The sequence below is a fragment of the Lithobates pipiens genome, unplaced genomic scaffold (assembly GCF_037356315.1).
Source record: "Lithobates pipiens isolate NorthernLeopardFrog02 unplaced genomic scaffold, aLitPip1_a1.2 Scaffold_8, whole genome shotgun sequence".
In the NCBI taxonomy this organism is placed as follows: domain Eukaryota; kingdom Metazoa; phylum Chordata; class Amphibia; order Anura; family Ranidae; genus Lithobates; species Lithobates pipiens.
Genome location: NW_027507903.1, coordinates 77,046,660 through 77,068,864, shown reverse-complemented (window position 1 = coordinate 77,068,864; position 22,205 = coordinate 77,046,660). Strand labels below are relative to the sequence as shown.

The window sequence follows — 22,205 nt, the reverse complement described above, 5'->3', positions numbered from 1 at the left end:
CACATGCCGACCAGCGCACGATGATATACGTCAGCACAATGGCATGGCTAGGCAAATGGGCGTACAGGTATGTCCCCTTTAAGATGCGGCATTGTGGGCACGCGCCTGCACCCGGTGCATGGTTCGTGACCGTGGGTCCCGCGGACTCGATGTCACGGAGTGGAAGAATGGGGAGATGCCTATGTAAACAAGCATTTCCCCATTTTGGCTTGTGTCATGACAGAGATCACTGCTCCCTGTCATCTGGAGCAGTGATCGCTGTCATGTGAGTAGTAGCCCATCCCCCCACAGTTAGAATCACACCCTAGGACACACTTAACCCCTTGATTGTCCCCTAGTATTTAACCCCTTCCCTGCCAGTGTCATTTACACTGTAAGCAGTGCATTTTTCTAGCACTGATCACTGTATAAATGACAATGGTCCCAAAATAGTGTCAAAAGTGTCCGATGTGTCCACCATAATGTCGCAGTCATGATAAATATCACAGATCGCCGCCATTACTAATAAAAAAAAATGAATAATAAAAATTCCATTAATCTATCCCCTATTTTGTAGATGCTAAAATGTTGTGCAAACCAATCAATATACACTTATTGCGATTTAATTTTTTTTCTTACCAAAAATATGTAGAAGAATACATATCGGCCTAAACTGAGGAAAAAAAAAAAATTTTTGATATTTTTGGGGGATAATTATTATAGCAAAAAGTAAACAATATTGCATTTTTTTTTCAAAATTGTAGCCCGTTTTTTTTGTTTATAGCGCAAAAAAAGAAAATGCAGAGGTGATCAAATACCACCAAAAGAAAGCTCTATTTGTGGGGAAAAAGGATGTCAATTTTGTTTGGGTGCAACATCGCACAACTGTGCAATTGTCAGTTAAATCTTCGCAGTGCGAAACGCAAAAAGTGCTCTGGTCAGGAAGGGGGTAAATCCTTCCAGAGCTGAAGTGGTTATGCAGCGTTTTTTTACCTGCTAGTGGGGCATTCTTAACCCCCACTAGCAGCCAAATAAAGCGTTAAAATTGCCCATTTTGTGGCACTTCTCATTTATTTCAATGGGAAAGGGCATTTGGGAGAGCTGTGTACAGCGCTCCCAAACCGCCCCAAAGATGCTGCTTGCAGGTCTTTTTCTAACGCCCCGCAAGCGCACCGCCCCAGTATAAAAGCACTTGGGCTTTCACATTTGGGCAGCATGGGAGGCAGTTTTCACACGCTTTACAGCCTTTATTTCTAGCGCTAAAACGCCTGAAAACTGCCTCAGTGGGAAAGGGGTCTAAGGGCATTTGCTAACACTTAAATATTTGATGGTTACTACTGGGACTTTGGTCAACAGCAAAATAAGGTAGACTAGAGTATGGCTGACCTGAATTTTACAGAGAGAAAACCTAAACATCATCTGTGACAGCAGAGAATGGATGACAAGCTATCCTATCATAGCATTTAAGAGGCAGGAAATGTCTGCTGATTGGGAAACCTGCCATCTTGGAAAGTATAGAAATAAAGGTAATGTCTAGTGATTAAAAGGAGCTTCATAATGACATTCTAGATGAAAAATGGTGAGGCCATTCTCCAGACATTGATGACAGAAGAGAGCAAGGGTAATAATGACATTGGTACAATGATATATAGGGCAGTGCAGGCTAGGTAGACTCATCGATCATCTGCGTTTCAATGCCTTGGATTAGATATGTTGTCCATAGTAACAAATGGGAACGTTTGCTTTTGTTGTCTAATCAGCACGTCATCTGAAATTTAACTGTCTGTTCCAGGAAAAAGCTCAACGCACCTTTTTTTTCTGATTGTGAAAATCACCACACAATTTTAAGTATTGGCATCTATGCTTGGCTAGCTATGTCAGATACATTTGATATGTTTATCCGATGTTAGGGACATCTGCAATGAATCTTCGAAATAAGTAGCTTATTCATTTATATGTTGTTTTTCCAGAGAGTTTCTATTTTTCCTTGGATCAGTACAGAATAAAATAGCAGTGATTTGTTTTATTGTTTCCTTGTCCTTAGGCTCATTGCCACATAAAATATTTGGAGGCCATGACTGCAGCGTGACCAGTTTACTTTATCCACACGCATGTTCAGAGAAGTTTGATCCAAGCTGGCTTATTTCTGGTGATCAGAATTCATCTGTAATCTGGAGAGATGTGTTCACAGGGGAAATATTCCACAAATTCATATTACAGGCCGCAGCAATCCTTAAACTGCTCGTTCCCCCAACTGACTACAAAGTAAGAACCATGGTCATGGTGATCTTTTATTTACTAGTCATTTATCATATTCCACGTATACAAAAGTGTGATATATATATATTTACTTTGTGAATCCAAAACTTGTGTATACTGTGACATATATTATATTTTCAGAACATTGCTAGATTCCTTGCTGTGATATTCCGTTTTAATTATTGATCTGTGCACTTTTGTTTTGGCTCAGTTAAAAATAATTTAAAAAGGCAGCTTTAGGTCAGCTAAAGTTGACATTTAAAAAAAATGCCTGACCTTTTGAATAAAATACATAGAACTCTGACAGACAGTCAGCATGCAGCACAAAGTCTCTATCCTGCAGTGGGAAAAAACTACTAAACGGCATATCTGCTGCCTGTCTAAGGAAAGAAATATATTTGCTGCATTGATGTTTTTCTTCTATTCACTGAACATACAGGATAAAATCCTATCTATCTATCTATCTATCTATCTATCTATCTATCTATCTATCTATCTATCTATCTATCTATCTATCTATCTATCCATCCCTCCCACCAGTGTCTATCTATCTATCTATCTATCTATCTATCTATCCATTCATCCCTCACACCGGTATCTATCTATCTATTTATCTATCCATTCATCCCTCACACCGGTATCTATCTATCTGTCTGTCTGTCTGTCTATCCATCCATCCATCCATCTATCTATTCATAACTCCCACCCAGTGTCTATCTATCTATCTATCTATCTGTCCACCCATCCCTCCCACCGGTGTCTATCTATCTATTTATCCGTCTGTCTGTCTGTCTGTCTATCTATCTATCTGTCCATCCATCCCTCCCACCGACTATCTATCTATCTATCTATCTATCTATCTATCTATCTATCTATCTATCTATCTATCCATCCCTCCCACCGGTGTCTATCTATCTATTTATCTATCCATTCATCCCTCACACCGGTGTCTATCTATCTATTTATCTATCCATTCATCCCTCACACCGGTATCTGTCTGTCTGTCTGTCTGTCTATCTATCCATCCATCCATCTATCTATCTATTCATAACTCCCACCCAGTGTCTATCTATCTATCTATCTGTCCACCCATCCCTCCCACCGCTGTCTATCTATCTATTTATCCGTCTGTCTATCTATCTATCTATCTATCTATCTATCTATCTATCTATCTATCTATCTATCTATCTATCTATCTATCTATCCATCCCACCGACTATCTATCTATCTATCTATCTATCTATCTATCTATCTATCTATCTATCTATCTATCTATCTATCTATCTATCTATCTATTTTTCTATCTATCTATCTATCTATCTATCTATCTATCTATCTATCTGAAAATCTATCCATCCATCCCTCCCACCCAGTGTCTATCTATCTATCTATCTATCTATCTATCTATCTATCTATCCATTCATCCGTCACACCGGTATCTATCTATCTATTTATCTATCCTTTCATCCCTCACACCGGTATCTATCTATCTGTCTGTCTGTCTGTCTATCCATCCATCCATCCATCCATCTATCTATTCATAACTCCCACCCAGTGTCTATCTATCTATCTATCTATCTATCTGTCCACCCATCCCTCCCACCGGTGTCTATCTATCTATTTATCCGTCTGTCTGTCTGTCTGTCTGTCTATCTATCTATCTGTCCATCCATCCCTCCCACCGACTATCTATCTATCTATCTATCTATCTATCTATCTATCTATCTATCTATCTATCTATCCATCCCTCCCACCGGTGTCTATCTATCTATCCATTCATCCCTCACACCGGTATCTGTCTGTCTATCTATCTATCTATCCATCCATCCATCCATCCATCCATCTATCTATTCATAACTCCCACCAGTGTCTATCTATCTATCTATCTATCTATCTATCTATCTATCTATCTATCTATCTATCTATCCATCCCACCGACTATCTATCTATCTATCTATCTATTTTTCTATCTATCTATCTATCTATCTATCTATCTATCTATCTATCTATCCCTCCATCCCTACATACCATACTTCAATGCCTCGTACACACGATCGGATTGTTGACCAACAAAACGTGGACTTTTGTCCAACGGGCGTTGGCCCAAACTTGTCTTGCATACAAATGGCAAGGAATTGTCAGCCAGCAAACACAAACGTAGTGACGTACTATGTGGTTTTTCAGCTCCTTAGCACCACCCTTTGGGCTCCTTCTGCTAATTTGTCCATGGAAAATCCAGTGTAGTGGAGCATACACATGGTCGGATTTTCCACCTACAGCCTGTCATCACACATTTCCTGTCGGAAAATCTGATTGTGTGTACGAGGCTTTAGAGACATTGCTGCAATTCAAAGAATGTCCTTAAAGCAGTAGTAAAGCCTGTCACTCACAGCAGCAGAGCCCATAAACTCAGAAGAAAGACCGAGAGAAGATGTCAGCCCTCTCAGTGGTGACAGCGTGCCACTGGATGAGCTTTATTCTAAGGTAAGTATTTCATAATGTGCTAGTATGTGATGCATACTAGCACATTATGCCATTGTCTTATGGGCAGGGGTTTTTTTTTCCTTAATTCTGCAGCGGTTTACTGCCACTTTAACCTGGCACATCTGTACTATGTATACAACCTAATACAGTAAAAGAGACATTTGCAAAGAAAACAAATGTAGTTTATTTTGCCATTAAATGACAGGTCCTGACTGTTTCTAAGCAGCTAAAGATCCCCTTATCTGTACCAGACCATTATCCTAAAAAAGGGTATTTTATAAATGTTAAAGCCCCCCCCAAAGCACACACAAAAAACAGTATGGGAATGGATGCCTCTTAAAAATACATACCAGACCCTTAACCTTGATGAAGATCTGCTATGGATGTCAAAGGGAGCCCTCGCAAACCCTCGCAAAAAAAAAAAAAAATGGCCGGGGGGGGGGGGGTGGGGGGGGGGTGGATTCTTTCAAATTCCATACCACAGCCTCCGGGTCTAGTATGAAGTTTAAGATGGAATTTCATGCAAAAAATTGTGTTGCCCTCTCCCACGTAATTCACACCGGACCATTATCTGAGTGTTCACCATGGCTGTGTGCGCCCCTCCCTCCTGAACTATACCAGGCCACATGCCCTCAACAAGGGGAGTACCTTGCCAGAGGAACCCCCTAGCAAAGCACCTTGTCCCCATGTTTATAAGGACAAGGGCCTCTTCCTCACAACCCTAGCCCAGTGGTTGAGGGGGTCTGAAGGCCTTTCTTTAAAAATAAGGAAGCCCCCCGGGTATTGGCCCCTGTCCCCCCCATGTGAAGTAAGAGGAACTACTTATTCACAAAAAAATGCAAACAGTAAATAAAGACACTTTTTGACAAGTCCTTTTAAAAGCTAAAAAATCAAAAAAATGTTAATCTATTATCAATCATGTCATCTAGTGTTACAGATCCAAATTATGCCTAACCACTCGCCATAAGAAAAAACGCAGCGGCCAACCCATCCAATCCTTTCGCTCACTCTCACTGAATGACAGCAACCTGAGCTGTCTTATGGAATTTAAACAAAGGGGCGGGAACACCTGTTGATTTAATTGACCAAATATGGCCATGGGGGTTATTATTCCAGCCCCTTTTTTTACATGACTCAGTGAAGCAAATTAATGGGGCCAGGTGACATCACTGGTTGCTAAAAACAAAGCAGGTGCTCACAACCATTGACAGGAATAAGAAGGAAGCTGTAAAATATAGTAGTGGTAGAAAAAACTCTACTCTATATGAAGATTAGTTCTGTTGACATTCACCGAATATGCAAATTTTGTTCCCGAAGTTGTGTTCGGACCAAGCAGAGGGCTCATCCTAGCAGTTAGTGCTTCTGCCATGTAGCACTGAGGTTCCTAGTTTGAATCCTACCTGCAATATGCATGTTCTTCCTTTTGTCACATGGGGATGTTTATCTCATGTGTTAGATGCATTTTAGTGAGACATGCCAGTTTGAACCTGTGGTGTAAGGACTTTATTTTTACTTTTAATAAAATTGAGACAGAAAGTCTTGACAACAGGTTGCCCACGCAGGGGTTTTCCAACAAAAAACAAATAACAGAAACATGCTAAGCCACCTGACCCTCTTCTGCTTGTCAGGATCCGGGTCTGAACCTATATGTCTGGTGATGCCTGCTCCTGCTGAGCCTTCTGAGATGCTGGACAGCTCCCTGGACAATTCCTTCAATCTTGCCTTGAAACCTGTTTTTCTTGAACCTTGAACGCTTTGCTCCTCCCATTGGCTTCCTGATTTAAAACAGAGTTCCACCCAAAAATGGAACTTCCGCTTTAAAGGAGGTGACCCCCTGACATGCCACATTTGGCATGTCATTTTTTTGGGGGGGGAGTGAGTACCCACTTTTCAGACGGCCCCAGCTCCCCACCGTCTGAAAAGATGGTACCCGCCCCCCCCCCACCACGGCACCGGAAGGGAGATCACCCCCCCCCCCCCGGCAATCATCTGGGATATGTCATAGGTCTCAGATGATTGCCCAGCCAGTCACGGCATGCGGCGCGACTCGCGCATGCACAGTGGGTGCCCAGTTGTGAAGCGACAGCTGGGCGCCCACAGTTGCAATGCTGGTACCGCAGAGAGGAGGGGGAGATGAGTGGGGCTTTGTTCCTCCGCATCGCTGGACCCTGGGATAGGTTAGTGTCTGATTATTAAAAGTCAGCAGCTGCAGTATTTGTAGCTGCTGACTTTTATTTTATTCATTTTTTAAGCAGAACTCCGCTTTAAGTCATGTCTCTGCACTTTCTGTTTGCCAGATTATTATGCCCTTCCCAGCCAATATCTCACTTTTGTCACTCCTGCTGCCTTCAGTATTTTCACTACCACTTGTTACTGACCATTGGCTTGTTCCTTTACTACACTTCTGCTTGATCCCAACCTGTAACCACTCACTACCGACCTTTGGCTTGTTTACCGACTATGCTTCTGCTTATCCCTACCTGCTATATCTGCTACTGGACCCCAGCTTGCTCACCACCTGGTGAGGCGATCGCGAAGACTGCAACATGGTACTAACATGCAGCAAAACCCACCTCCGCCATCAGGAGCTCTGGCGAACACTCGTTAGTACTTAGACTCTGCACCTCAGGTGAACCTGTGTCATCTGTCAGGGTGACCTGCTTCTGTACTTATCCAGCTATTCGGTAGGTGCCTCTCTACTGCTTTAGCTACTGACCTCTGAGCCTGACTCTAGACTGTGACACTACTGCTCTTGTCCTTAGTCTCCCAAACCATGGGCTCTTCAGGCTTACTCAGGCTTAATTACAGCACCACGCTGCACAAGTCCACTCATGGGCCCTGGATGGGGTTCTCCCTGCATCCTTTCACTGCTGACCCTTGGACTCGCTAGTTGCCTCAGCTCTCTCATCCTGCCAACTCACTCAGCTGTAGGGAATTTCTCCCACATGTGGTACTGTCTTCCGAGTGATTCACCTCTCCTGACTGGAACACACACTTCTCCAAACAAGGGCATACACTTATCTCCATGCAAGGGCTCTGAGCTATGGCCAGCTCCTGGCTTATAACAAGTGTAAACATCTGGACACACATATGCCCTGCAGGTCTACGAGAAGACCTGGACACAAGATTGATGACTTCACCCCTCCAAAGACACTTTGAAGCTTTCAAGCTTCAGGCCCTGATCCAGAATTGCAAAACCTGGAGAAAGCTGTAGACCGTTTTCTCCAATCACAATAAACACTCCAGAGCCCTGCACTCTGCATTAGTACTAATCCTAATGTGTATCTAAGCAAGTGAGATAGGGACTATATATGATAGGCTCTATGTGAATGTACAGTTTGTAAAATTGTTGGCATTATATAAATACAGCGGAAAGAAAACGCATTCCAACCCCTTGGAAAAAGTATGTGAACCCATTGAAATGAACAGTTTTTTTTTGTTTGCAGTAATTTGCTATAAAATGTGCACTTACAACAATACACAAAGTAATTGTGCTTGAGCTGATAACAGACAAACAATTCTAATTGCTCATGTGTTAATTGAACACACCTATTAAAGATTTACAGTGCTGGAGGTAAAAGTAAATGCATCCTTGGAGTTAATAACTGGTCAAACCTCCTTTGGCAGCAATGACTTTAAGCAAGCACTTTTGGTAGCCCTGTATCAGACCTGCACAACCTTAGGTACTGTATACAGTATATCATGCCTCTGTGTTTTTTTTGTTCATCCTCTAAGTACCTTAGTCCTGCAGCACTGTTGTATGGTCACATGATCTTTGCGTTGGTATCTGCAGGGAAAGATCTTTGGGATGGGCTTCTATTGCATGTTCTCTTTAGTGTGAGTCTGTGTCTAGCCAGTCCTGATTGGTGCTGTGGCAGTCACATGACAAAAAAAAAAAACAATTACAAAATAACAATTCAAACTAGATTTTAAATATCAAAAAACTGTTTCACAGCTCCCTATAAATCCCTATTGAGCATCAAATGGGATTTTTTTGTGCATTAATATGATGTAGGCATAGTCAAAGATTGACACAAGCTTTCATTTTGTTGAGATGACATCTGCATCCATGGCTCTTTTTTTTACTTTACAAGTATTATCAATTACATTAGATATATTTAATACTGATTTATATTAAAACTAGGCTTTTTGTGAATTTCATAGTGACTGTAATCAATCAGCATATTATATCTCACCCGCACAGTGTTTAGCAACACTGCTAAGAGGACGTGCTGAAGAAGGAAAGGAGGGGAGTGTCATTTACCACTGTGGTATATGATCACAAGTATGACTATATAGTCATGTGGCTGCGCAGATAAGAAAAAGGAGGAAATGAACAGCTTAGAAGGAAACTGAAATTGAGCATGCTCTGCAGAGGACATTCGCTGGTCTAGACAATCTCAACTTGCAATGGGACACAGAGATGATGGGAGAGACAGTTGAAAGCAGGATCAGCCAGGAATATTTCACTATACATAAAACAAATGCTTTAGTGGCTTTATGAGTATGCTTCAGGTGGCAGACCGCCACCCTGACATTATCCTGTAGGATATTTTGGTAAACTTAGGAATTCCTTTTGCACTCAATGATGGCAAGTAGTCCAGGCGATGAAGCAACGAAGCAAAGCCCAAATCATTATGTTCCCTCTACCATACGTCACAGTTGGAATGATGTTTTGATGTTGGTAAGCTGCACTTTTTTTGTACTATACATGATGCTGAATATTTCTCCTGAAAAGTTCATCGTCTGTTTCATCAGTCCACAAAACATTTTCCCAGTAGCCTTTCCGTTTGTTAAGGTGCTCTTTTTTTTTGGAGAGCAACATCGTCCTCCATGGTGTTCTGCCATGGACACCTTGTCTGTTCAAAGACTTACGAAGAGTAGACTCATGAACAGGTGTGTTTGGAAGTTCCAGAGATGTCTTCAAGCCTTTAGCTGTTACTCATGGGTTCTTCTTTCCCTTATTGAGGATACTGCATTGTGCCTTGGGAGTCATTTTGACTAGGTGATGACTTCTAAGAAGAGTAGCCACAGTACTAAACTGTCTGCGTTTATACAAAGTTTGTCTACCTGTCAACTGTAGGATGCCTAAATACTTCAGAGAGATCCTTTTTTGCAAGGCATGGATCATGTCATCTGATGCTTCCTATGAACAGCAATCTTAAAATGTTTGAGTGTCTTTTATCAATTAAAGTACACTGTAGCTCCAAACCACACTGTGACAGAACCAACCAGGACAGTAGAACAGATGTTGAATATCTCGGAAGTGTGCTGGGCACAGGAAGATTTGGAGTTTCCACCTGTTCAGGAATGGGAGCTGGAGATTGCCTACATACAAAACATGTAAACAGGATTAGCATTCTTTTTATGTTGCTTGATCCTTAGTTACAATTATATTCCTGTCTACACTTTTTGCATTGGATACGATTATGTGATCTGGCTCACCTGGTTCCTGGTTCCAGGAGGCAGCTGTATCTTGACAAAAGCACCCAAGCTGGCTGCTGGACATTCCAAACACACACTTTCAAACTAATTTCATTAATTGGATTCCTTTGGATTCTTTTGAACGTATCTCACCAAAAATGTAATCTCTGATTCAGAGGATACCTTAAAATTTAACTTGTAGCCTGGGAGGATACTCCCCCATCCTGGCACAGCAAGTTCCCTATTAGGGGTGTCGGGATGGGGGCTCCTGGGGGCTACCCCTAATAGTTCTATTTGGTGGGCTCTCCCGGGGGGGTCACCCTCCGTTTACCTCTATTTTCATGTAGCCCCTCGATGAGGAAGGGCATGCCGACTGTACCCTTTTGATATTGTCTGTCTTTCACTAATGTCTCCTGTTTTCATTACTTACATTGTGACAGCAGGCCCTCCCTGCTGCAGTTTGCAGTTTGTTTATGTACTGTTATACGTATGTAAGTGCCTTTACCATAAAATAAAATATTTTGAAAGAAAAAAAAAAAAAAAAAAAAAAAAAAAAATTTAACTTGTAGCTTAACCACTTCAATACAGGGCACTTTCACCCCCTTCCTTCCCAGCCCAATTTTCAGCTTTCATCGCTCTAGCGCTTTCTATGACAATTGCGTGGTCATGCTACACTGTACCCAAATAGATTTTTTATCATTTTTTTCGCACAAATAGAGCTTTATTTTGGTGGTATTTATTCAGGACTCTGTTTTTTATTTTTTGCGCTATAAGCGCAAAAAAGCGGAAATTTGGAAAAAAGAACAATATTTTTTTTTCTATTTTAAAAGAAATCCAAAAAAATCTAATTTTGTCATAAATTTAAGCCAAAATTTATTCTGCTACATGTTTTTGGTAAAAAAAAAATTCCGTTAAGTGTATAATAATTGGTTTGTGTGATCACGGACATATGTACACAAATGATCATGTACATATGTGTGCAGGTGATCACGTACATATGTGTGCAGATAATCATTGGGAAATGTGATTTTAGTGGGACGTATGTGGGGGACATGTTTTTATTATTAGGGACATGTGTTTTTATTATTTGGGGACAGGTATGTTTTGGGGACATATGTGGGGACTGTGTTTATACTGTGTGGTGTGTTGTGCATTACACTAGACTGATGATCAGTGAGTAAAAAGCTGTAAAAAACAACTCATACTCACTGATCACCAGCCGGCTGCAGCGATCTGCTCTCCTCTCCTCAGCGATGACTTCTGTGTGAGGAGAGGAGGAGCCGATTGCCTAGCAACCGGCTGTTTGTTTACATCACATGATGGCCGTGATTGGACACGGCCATCATGCGATCAGGAGGGCCAATCACAGAGCCCTCCTGCCGATCTGAGATGCGCCATGTCCGGGTGACACGAGCACATCGGGAGCGCGCCGCTGTGCGCGCGCGCACGCGCGCGCGATCCCGCTCCTTCTGAAGGACGTTCCTGAACGTCCTATCAGAAGTAGACGGCTCCCACCCGGCCGTATATGTGCATTGGCCGCGTGGGAAGTGGTTAACCACTTGCCGACCAGCCGCTGCAGTTGTATTGCGGCAAAATGGCTCGGCTCTGAATCTCCATTATCTTATGTCGCTTCTAGATTCGGGCCACTAGGGGCGTGCAAGCTCCACTTCCTCTTCCATGGAGCCAATGGGTGTGCCCAGTGGTTGCAATCACCGTTGGGCTCCCGTGATCGCTCGGGCACACACACAGAACCCGGTTCTCTGAGGTTCACAGACAAATCGTTTGTACATACAGAGTATGAACAGCGATCTGTCATCTCCCGTACACAGTCCCCTCCTCCCTTCAGTTAGAACACACAATAGGGAACACATTAACCCCTTGATCGCCCCCTAATGGTTAACTCCTTCACACTTAGTGGCATTTTTACAGTAATCAATGCATTTTTATAGCACTGATTGCTGTAAAAATGCCAATGGTCTCAAAAATGTGTCATCGCAGATCGCCGTCATTACTAGTAAAAAAAAAAAAATTAATAATAAAAATGGCACAAAACTATTCCCTATTTTGTAGATGCTATAACTTTTGTGCAAACCAATCAATATACGCTTATTGCGATTTTAATTTTTATTTTTTTACCAAAAATATGTAGAAGAATATATATTGGCCTAAACTGAGGAAAATTTTTTTTTTTTAAATATATTTTTGGGGGATATTTATTATAGCAAAAAGTAAAAAATATTGTGTTTTTTTTTTTTTTCAAAATCGATGCTCTTTTTTTGTTTATAGCAAAAAAAAACAAAAAAAACACAGAGGTTACCAAATACCACCAAAAGAAAGCTCTATTTGCAGTGAGAAAAGGACATTGATTTTGTTTGGGCACAACGTCGCACGACCCTGCAATTGTTAGTTAAAGCGACGCAGTGACGAATCGCAAAAAGTGTTCTGGTCAAGAAGGGGGTAAAATCTCCCGGGCAAAAGCAATCAGCCATTCACCAAGGAGGACACAAATTGTGTGGGAGTTCTGTACAATGCTAATAGTTTGCCATGTTGCAAAGAACTTTTTAGGCTTCATGCACACAAGGGCATTAAAAACTCAGCTGTTCAAGGCATTTAATGTTTTTTTTTTTTCTGCCTCTAAACACCCCTCTCTATGTTAGCCTATGGAGGAGATTTACTAAAACTGGTGCACACAGAATTTGGTGTAGCTGTGCATAGTAACCAATCAGCTTCTAGATTCTATTCTCAAAGATAAAATTAACAAGCTGAAGTTAGAAGCTGATTGGTGGTTAGTCCTTGTACACATGGTGATTACAGGAATTTAGAGGTGGGAGTATTTAAAGGCCGGGAAAAGCCATAACTTTTAAAATTCAGTAGAGGAGCGTTTTGGTGGAAAAAATGGTAAACACTGCCTAATGCTTGTAAACCTGCCTAAACAATAGGTGCGTTTAGGGCATGAGCATTCATTCATTCCAATGGCCAGAATAAATTATTATTCTGACCAATTAAATGAATAAACTCTGAAATATTTGACGCATCTAAATACGCTGAAACACATTTGCAAAATGCAGCTTTAAACTCATTTTTAATGGTAATTTATAACAAGCCATCAGATTTTAGTTTGCCGTAGTCCAACCCGGGAAAGACGTATTTTATTTGTTGAATGTTACAGAACTTTTTACTGGCCCACAAGAAAATAATATTTACAATTAGGTCAGATAAAGATTTCTCATTAAAAACCTTACTCTTATTGTGTTTTTCATACATAGGTAAAATTGTTCCAGACCATCTTTTGCATCTGCAGTGATAATTCAGTGGCACTTCTGAATCTGCAGGATCGAATATGTTTTTTCCATGCCAGAAAACATCTATTTCCTGTGAAGACCATGAAATGGCACCCTGTGGAAGAGGCTTTGGTTGTTGGTTGTGGAGATGGCTCAGTTTACGTTTGGGAGATAGAAACGGGTAATCCTATATATATGCAATGTATTTAAAGTAAACCTGTGATAGAAATTCATACTTCACAAGATTTAATATGGCACATATTAACATTAATAAATCACATTTTTATTTTAAGAAAAAAAAGAAAGGTACCTTGTGCCAGTGCTCCACATTTTGAAAAGTAGTGAACTCTCTACTCGGTGCTTATTGTAGGTGTGGTAAGCTATTAAACGAAATGTACCCTTTAGCCTAAGTTCACATTTGTGCGAACACAGACATGTGGGGCCGATCGCATGCGATGTCTGTGCAATGGGAGTTTAGCTGTATGGCTGAACTTACATTGAATTCACCCAAAAATGGTGCAAGGACTTTTTTTCCCCTGCACTGAAATCGGATCGTATGGGTGTTCTCACCTATGCGATCTGATTCCTGTGCGAGTTCACAGTTCGCACTGCGATATGTGAACAGATCTGGGGTGCCATTAACAATGTATTGACACAGGCAGCGGTTTGCAGAGGGCAGTGTGCTGTAATCGTGCTGGTTCCCGCATCACACAAGTGTGAACCTATGCCGCGTACACACGGGTGGACTGTATGGCGTACTTAGTCCGTCATACAATCCGACGGACAGTCCGTCATACTTTCGACTGAACGGACTTGACCACACAAGGATACCCAAACAGTCCGTCGAAAGCTTGCGCGATGACGTGTACAGCACGTACGACGGGACTAGAAATAGGAAGTCCAATACACAGCAAAGCACCCTTCCGCTGTGTAAATCCTTTCTGGGCATGCGCCATTCTTAGTCCGTCGAACTAGCCTACTGACGAGCGGATTGTCCGCTGAAACCAAAGTACGACGGACAGAATTTCGAAAAATCCGAAATACTTAGTACGCCAGACTGCACGCTGAAAAAGTCAGCTGAAGCCAAACACGAGCGGACTGTCCGCTGAAATGTGTTTCGACGGACTAAGTACGCCATACAGTCCGCCCGTGTGTACGCGGCACTAGGCTGAGCACTAGTCCAGAATATAGATATTAACGCATTTGCCTCCAGAGCATTTTATTTTTTGAACACATGGTAAAATTTGCATTTTTAACTAGAGAATTGCTTAAAAACCCCAAAGCATTATATATGCTTTCCTAAAGCAGAGACCCTGTAGAATAAAAGATGGTATTTTCAATTTTATGTATGTCACATTATAACAAGGGGGCAACCAGGGAGAAGGGGCATAACAAAGACTCTAGAGTCAGGCTTTAGTTGGTTTCTAACAGCTTATGCCGCGTACACTACCGGACTTTCTGGCAGACTAGGTCCGACGGAATCAGTCTGTTGGACATTCCGATCGTGTGTGGGATAATCCGATTGTTTTTCTTTAAAAAAATCTGATGAACCTAGAAATAGAACAAATATGTCCGACAGACTCAATTCCTATTGGGAAAACTGTTCGTCTGTATGCTGGCCCGACGGACCAAATATGACGCAAGGGAAGCTATTGGCTACTGGCTATTGAACTTCTTTTTTTCAATTACGTCTTACGTCATCAGGTTCAGAGCGAACAGACTTTCGAACGGACTTAGTGTGGGCAAGTCCGTTAATTTGGAAGTCCGTCGGAACTCCGTCGAAAGTCCGTCAAGAAGACCGTTGGACAGTCCGGTCATGTGTACGCGGCATTAGAAATAGTGGAGGCCTGGCAAGATTCTGGTGCAAAAGAAACTAATAAGGAAAGAGCTAAGATTTCAATGACTCTATTGTGAAACTTGAAAATTAATATCCTACAAGTGCTTATAGGTATAAACATTAATTTTGATTTATTTTTAACTGCTCCCTCAGAATATGTAAATACTTTAGGGTGCATGATTTGACCATGGGTTTATTTCATGGCCCAGTGTTGGAGCTTGGAGGTTTTTTTGGTGAGATTAGTGTACATTCAGAATCAGTGGCGGCCCGTACATCGTGGGTGCATGGGCCCAGCCCCTTTCAGGACGCTGGGCGCATGAATTACTATGGTGGGGGGATAGGCGGGGGTGTGTAATTTAAAGCACCTGATTAGAGTCAGGGGCCCTAATAGGCTTCAAAATAGGGTGGACCTGGGGAAAAGAATAAATTTTCGCTATGGTCACACTACAGTTCCTCCCCACCAATCAGCAGGCAGGTCGACCTGTTTCCCAATTGGCCAAAGCGCCAGGCGATCCTATCGGATGCCTAGTGCTTTGGAAGAGGAGACACGCCTGAGTCGGAGCCGCCACTGCACATCACAGAAGCCCACACAGAAGTGAGTAAGTGTGGGGGCCACCGCAGCCTGAATGAAAGATGGGAGAGCACACCACCGCTGCCTGCATTAGGGAAGGAGGAGAGGAAAGCACACTACCGCTGCCTGCATGGAGGAGGAGAAGAGGAGAGCACACCACCGCTGCCTGCATGGAGGAGAAGAGGAGAGCTCACCGCCACTGCCTACACTGACCCAGTAAGTGCCGGACCTTCGGGGGGGATATGCTGGCAGCTGGCAATGCTGTGAGCCCCCGGCTGCCTCTGATACAGGGGGGGGGTGTCAGTTCTGGCCAAGCATTCTTGCCTCTATTTCTCCTGTGGACCAAAGGTGTGCAGTTCGTTCTACACTCCTGGGACCAGTTTTCAGCCATCAGCGAGTTATAAAGCTGGCTGATATCGCTTTACAGCTGAGATCCACCCAGATGCCTAGACCAGCAGCTGGCTCAGCCTCTCAGTGAGCCACTGGGAGACTGAGCCAGCTGCTCCTGACCCTCCACACCCCAGCACTCCAGTGAGAGTTGGAGGGTTAGAGAAAGGAGACGGTGCCTGAAAGTCCCTGGCAATCTGCTCAGTAAAGACCGAGAACTGAGCGCCTAGTTCTCAGTCCTAAAAGCAGTGGGGGACAAATGCAGCATCATACCAATGCATCACCCACAAGCATCATTTTTTTTTTTTTAAAGAACCCCCCCCCCCATGCTTCCCTTTTAAACTACAGTAAAGAGGCTTTAGGAGCTAACATTAAAGCAACAACTACATTAGCATGACTACCTTATTAGTATATTACAACCTAAATGTGTACAAAAGTGTTCAACTATATCCTGATATCCTGTGCATCATCTGGATTCAGTGTTCTTGTAATTTTAGGATAATGTTCTCAAACTCCTCCATAATAAATGTGTGAACATAAAAAAAAAAACATACAAAGAGATGCTATATGGTAATTAGAGTAGTATTAAAGTGTTACTAATTCCACAACAGTAAAACCAGTCTGTATATGCAGTAAAGCATCAGTACATTATTGTGACATTCAGGGCTATCGTGTGTGTGTGTGTGTGTATGTATATATATAGAACCCGAACAAAAAGATATATCGGAATGTACAAGCCACACAAGGAGCAAACAATTCGTACTGTAAAATCATATGATTTATTTGATGACAGAGATAGAGTCCCCCAGCCCCCAATCCCTGGCATCAGGTGGATGGAATACATATTGTAAACTGATAGTAGGCTTGCACGAGGTATAATATTGTTTTGTTATGAGAAATACTCTAATAATCTGTATATACATACCCGTTGGTAGCTACTAGCAGATGTAACTTTCTGAGAGCATACTATACTGTTATGCTAGCCCCATTCGTCTCCCAGCACCCCGACCCTTCCTATATTCGCTTTCCCCTATTTTTTCCCTTCCCTTTCCTTCCCCCTTTCCCCCTCCCCCTTACCTTCACCCTTTTCCCCTCCCCCCCCCCCCCTTTTCCCTCCCCGTTTTGACACCAGGTGCCTGAAACAGAAATATATTTTTCATCGTTTTTTAGATGATATCCCTAATAGATACACATTGGTAGGATGAGCGTTATATTTATGTTTTTCCCATAATTTGTGATCTATCGCGTTTTACGGCACATTTTAGATCAGGGTTTCCCTTGATGCACCAGCGCCCACCCAGGGAGATACTGTGCTGGTGCTATTCTGTGCTGAGGTGGGTCCCACACGGTAAATGCATGGCTATAAGCCCCTGTACACACGGTCAGAAATTCCGACGGAAAAGGTCAGATCGGACCATTTTGTCGGATTACCAACCCTGTGTGGGCTACATTGGACTTTTTCTGTCGGAATGTCCGACCAAAGTTTGAGAGCTGGATATAAAATTTTCCAACAACATGATATTAATTGTAGAGAATTCCGATCGGACAAAGTGCCACGCATGCTCAGATCAAATTACGAAATCAAAGCTATTGGCTACTAGCCGCAACATAGTCCTGTCGTAACAAACAAACATCATCACGTTCCGAACGATTGGATTTTCCGACAACTTTGTCCGACCATGTGTATGCAACACCAGTTTCGGACAAAATCCGTCTGGAAAAAATCAGACGGACTTTGTTGTCGGAATGTCCGACCGTGTGTACAAGGGCTTAGAGTTATGAATAACATGTAAATCTATGGATAGTATGTAAATGTTATTGTTTCTCCCTGGATGAGTGATGTAGGGTTTTCATGAGCCCTAATGAAGCAAAAGTTGGCAAAACACGTCAGTACATGAAGACTCATTGCATCAACGTTTATCCTTGGTGTACAAAAAATACACAGTGAATAATATCAGTACTATTAAAGGTTTTTTAACCACTACAATACAGGGCACTTTCGCCCCCTTCCTTCCCAGCCCTATTTTCAGCTTTCAGCACTCTCGCCCTTTCAATGACAATTGCGTGGTCATGCTACACTGTACCCAAATTAAATTTTTATCATTTTGTTTGCACAAACAGAGCTTTATTTTGGTTGTATTTATTCACGACTCAGTTTTTTATTTTTTGCGATATAAGCTAAAAAAATAGCGGAAATTTGAAAAAAAAACAACAATATTTTCTTCTTTCTATGTTAAAAGAAATCCAATAAAATTGAATTTTGACATAAATTTGAGGCAAAATTTATTCTGCTACATGTTTTTGGTAAAACAAATTCCATTAAGTGTATAATAATTGGTTTGTGTGATCACGGACATATGTACGCAAATGATCATGCACAGATGTGTGCAGGTGATCACAGACATATGTGTGCAGATAATCATTGGGACATGTGATTTTAGTGGGACATACATGGGGGACATGTGTTTTTATTATTTGTGTGTTTTGGGGACACAGGCTCTTGCCACTGTCAATGAGCAGTTGGAGGGAGGAGAAGGGGTGTGGCTTACTGCCAGGGCTATACGTTTATATATGTAAGGAGACTCATTCACAGAGCCAACAGGGAGCAGGCATGCAAAGTTGTCTCCATGGGTCCCTATAAGGGAATGGAGTCACCTGCAGGAACCTAAAGAGAGGACTTTTCTACAGAGGACTGGAAAGCAGCCACAGCATTTTTTTAATTAGGGTTTTGTATCACTTTAACCACTTGCCGACCGCCGCACGACGATATACGTCGGCAGAATGGCACGGGCAGGCATATGGGCGTATATATAAGTCCCTGCCTGCCCGCGGGTGGGGGGCCCGATCGGGCCCCCCCCCGGTGCCTGCGGCGGTCGGCATTCCTTCGAGAGCGATCCGGGATGAGGGGGCGGCCATTCATTCATGGCCACCCCCTCGCGATCGCTCTCGACGAATGGAAATCCCCCGTGACATCACTTCCTCTCCTGTAATGTAAACACAGGAGAGGAAGTGATGTATTCTCTCCTCCGTGTCGGTATTTTTCGTTCCGACACGGAGGAGAGCGGATCGGTGAGTTGCACCAACACTCTACACACACAGTAGAACATGCCAGGCACACTCACACCCCCCCTTTACCCCCCGATCACCCCCCCAATTACCCCTGCCCCCCAGTCACAGTGACACCAATGTCATTTTTTTTTTTTTTGTTTTTTTTTTTTGCATTGGTGTCATTTGTGACTGTAATAACTGTTAGGGCAGTTAGAGTTAGCCCCCTTTAGTTCTAATGTACCCCCCTAACCCCCCCAATAAAGGTTTAACCCCGTGATCACCCCCCGTCGCCAGTGTCACTAAGGCTGGGTTCACATTGCAGCGGTTTATGAGAACGAATGTGATTCGCACCGCACTGCAGTGCAAATCACATCCGATCTCTGTGCGATTCGAGTTCAGCCATTCGCCGCACCCGCCGCACCCGCCACACCCGCCGCACCCGCCGCAAATTCGCACGGGACCCTTTTTTTGGCCCGCAGCAGAATCGGATCGCATGGGTGTTCACACCATGCGATCCGAGTTTGCAGATCGCACTGCGATATGCGAACTGATCTGGGGGTGTCAGTAACATTTCACTGACACTCCCAGCAGTTCGCATAGGGCAGTGTGAACTGCCGCCGGGAGGCATGCGATGCGGGAACCCGCCGCGGATTCGCGGCGTTTCCGCATCGCTCCAGTGTGAACCCAGCCTAATAAGCGATCATTTTTCTGATCGCCGTATTAGTGTCACAGGTGACGCTAGTTAGGCAGGTAGGTATTTAGGTTCGCCGCAGCTTTTTATAGCGCCAGGGACCCCCATATACTACCGCATAAAGCCCCCTGATTGCCCCCTAGTTAACCCTTTCACCTGTGATCACCATATAACTGTTACAGGTGACGCTGGTTGGTTAGTTCTTTTTTTATAGTTTCAGGGCACCCGCCATTTATTACCTAATAAAGGTTTAACCCCCTGATCACCCGGCGGGTGTCATTTGTGACTAATAACTGTTAGGGCAGTTAGGGTTAGCCCCCTTTAGTTCTAAGGTACCCCCCTAACCCCCCCAATAAAGGTTTAACCCCGTGATCACCCCCCGTCGCCAGTGTCACTAAGGCTGGGTTCACATTGCAGCGGTTTGAGAACGGATGTGATTCGCACCGCACTGCAGTGCAAATCACATCCGATCTCTGTGCGATTCGAGTTCAGCCATTCGCCGCACCCGCCGCACCCGCCACACCCGCCGCACCCGCCGCAAATTCGCACGGGACCCTTTTTTTGGCCCGCAGCAGAATCGGATCGCATGGGTGTTCACACCATGCGATCCGAGTTTGCAGATCGCACTGCGATATGCGAACTGATCTGGGGGTGTCAGTAACATTTCACTGACACTCCCAGCAGTTCGCATAGGGCAGTGTGAACTGCCGCCGGGAGGCATGCGATGCGGGAACCCGCCGCGCATTCGTGGCGTTCCCGCATCGCTCCAGTGTGAACCCAGCCTAATAAGCGATCGTTTTTCTGATCGCTGTATTAGTGTCACAGGTGACGCTAGTTAGGCAGGTAGGTATTTAGGTTCGCCGCAGCTTTTTATAGCGCCAGGGACCCCCATATACTACCGCATAAAGCCCCCTGATTGCCCCCTAGTTAACCCTTTCACCAGTGATCACCATATAACTGTTACAGGTGACGCTGGTTGGTTAGTTATTTTTTTATAGTTTCAGGGCACCCGCCATTTATTACCTAGTCTCACTAGTGTACCCCTAAATTTAGGGGTGTCTACTTTCCAAAATTGGGTCATTTGGGGGGGGTTTGTGCCATCTTGGCATTTTATGGCCTTCAAAACTGTAACGCCCTTAGAAAGCCTGAAGGCGGTGCTTGGTTTTCGGGGCCCCGTACGCAGCTAGGCTCCCAAAAAGTCCCACATATGTGGTATCCCCGTACTCAGGAGAAGCAGCAGAATTTATTTTGGGGTGTCATTTCACATATGCCCATGGCATGTGTGAGCAATATATCATTTAGTGACAACTTTGTGAAAAAAAAAAAAAAAAAAAAAAAGTTTGTAATTTTCCCGCAACTTGTGGCAAAATATAAAATATTCCATGAACTCAACATGCCTCTCAGCAAATAGCTTGGGGTGTCTACTTTCTAAAATGGGGTCATTTGTGGGGGTTTTGTGCCATCTTGGCATTTTATGGCCTTCAAAACTGTAATAGGTAGTGAGAAGTGAACTCAAAAATTTACGCCCTAATGCCCCGTACACACGAGCGGACTTTTCGACATCCAAACTCCGACGAACTGAGTCCGGCGGACTATCCGCTCGTGTGTGGGCTGCAACGGACTTTAGCTTCGCAAAAGTCTGACGGACTTTAGAAATGAAGCATGCTTCAAATTTTCCCGACGGAACTCCGCCGGACCCGGTCCCCTTCGAAAAATTCGCTCGTGTGTGTGCTACTCCGACGGACTAAAACCGACGCTAGGGCAGCTATTGGCTACTGTCTATGAACTTCCTACGTCGAATCCAGTCGTACGTCATCACGTTCGACTCCGTCGGAGTTTGGTGTGATGGTGTGTGGTCAAGTCCGTTCGGTCGAAAAGTCCGCCAGAACTCCGGCGGAACTCCGCTAGAACTCCGTCGGAAGTCTGTCAGACTTAATCCCTCTCGTGTGTACGGGGCATTAGAAAGCCTGAAGGCGGTGCTTGGTTTTCGGGGCCCCGTACGCAGCTAGGCTCCCAAAAAGTCCCACATATCTGGTATCCCCGTACTCAGGAGAAGCAGCAGAATTTATTTTGGGGTGTCATTTCACATACGCCCATAGCATGTGTGAGCAATATATCATTTAGTGACAACTTTGTGTAAAAAAAAATAAAAAAATTTTTTTTGTCATTATTCAATCGCTTGAGGCAAAAAAATAAAATATTCAATGGGCTCAACATGCCTCTTATCAATTTCCTTAGGGGGTC

At 43.4% G+C, this 22,205-nt stretch overlaps 1 protein-coding gene across 4 annotated transcripts in view; it reads left to right on the top strand.

Moving 5' to 3' along the window:
• Positions 1–22,205, top strand: part of WDR72 (WD repeat domain 72) — a 451,594-nt gene that overhangs the window by 162,469 nt on the left and 266,920 nt on the right. For all 4 annotated transcript variants that reach the window (XM_077473505.1, XM_077473507.1, XM_077473506.1 and 1 more), the window contains exons 12-13: positions 2,024–2,244; positions 13,413–13,608. In XM_077473505.1, coding sequence (XP_077329631.1) covers positions 2,024–2,244; positions 13,413–13,608 — 417 coding nt within the window. The remainder of the gene's footprint in view (positions 1–2,023; positions 2,245–13,412; positions 13,609–22,205) is intronic.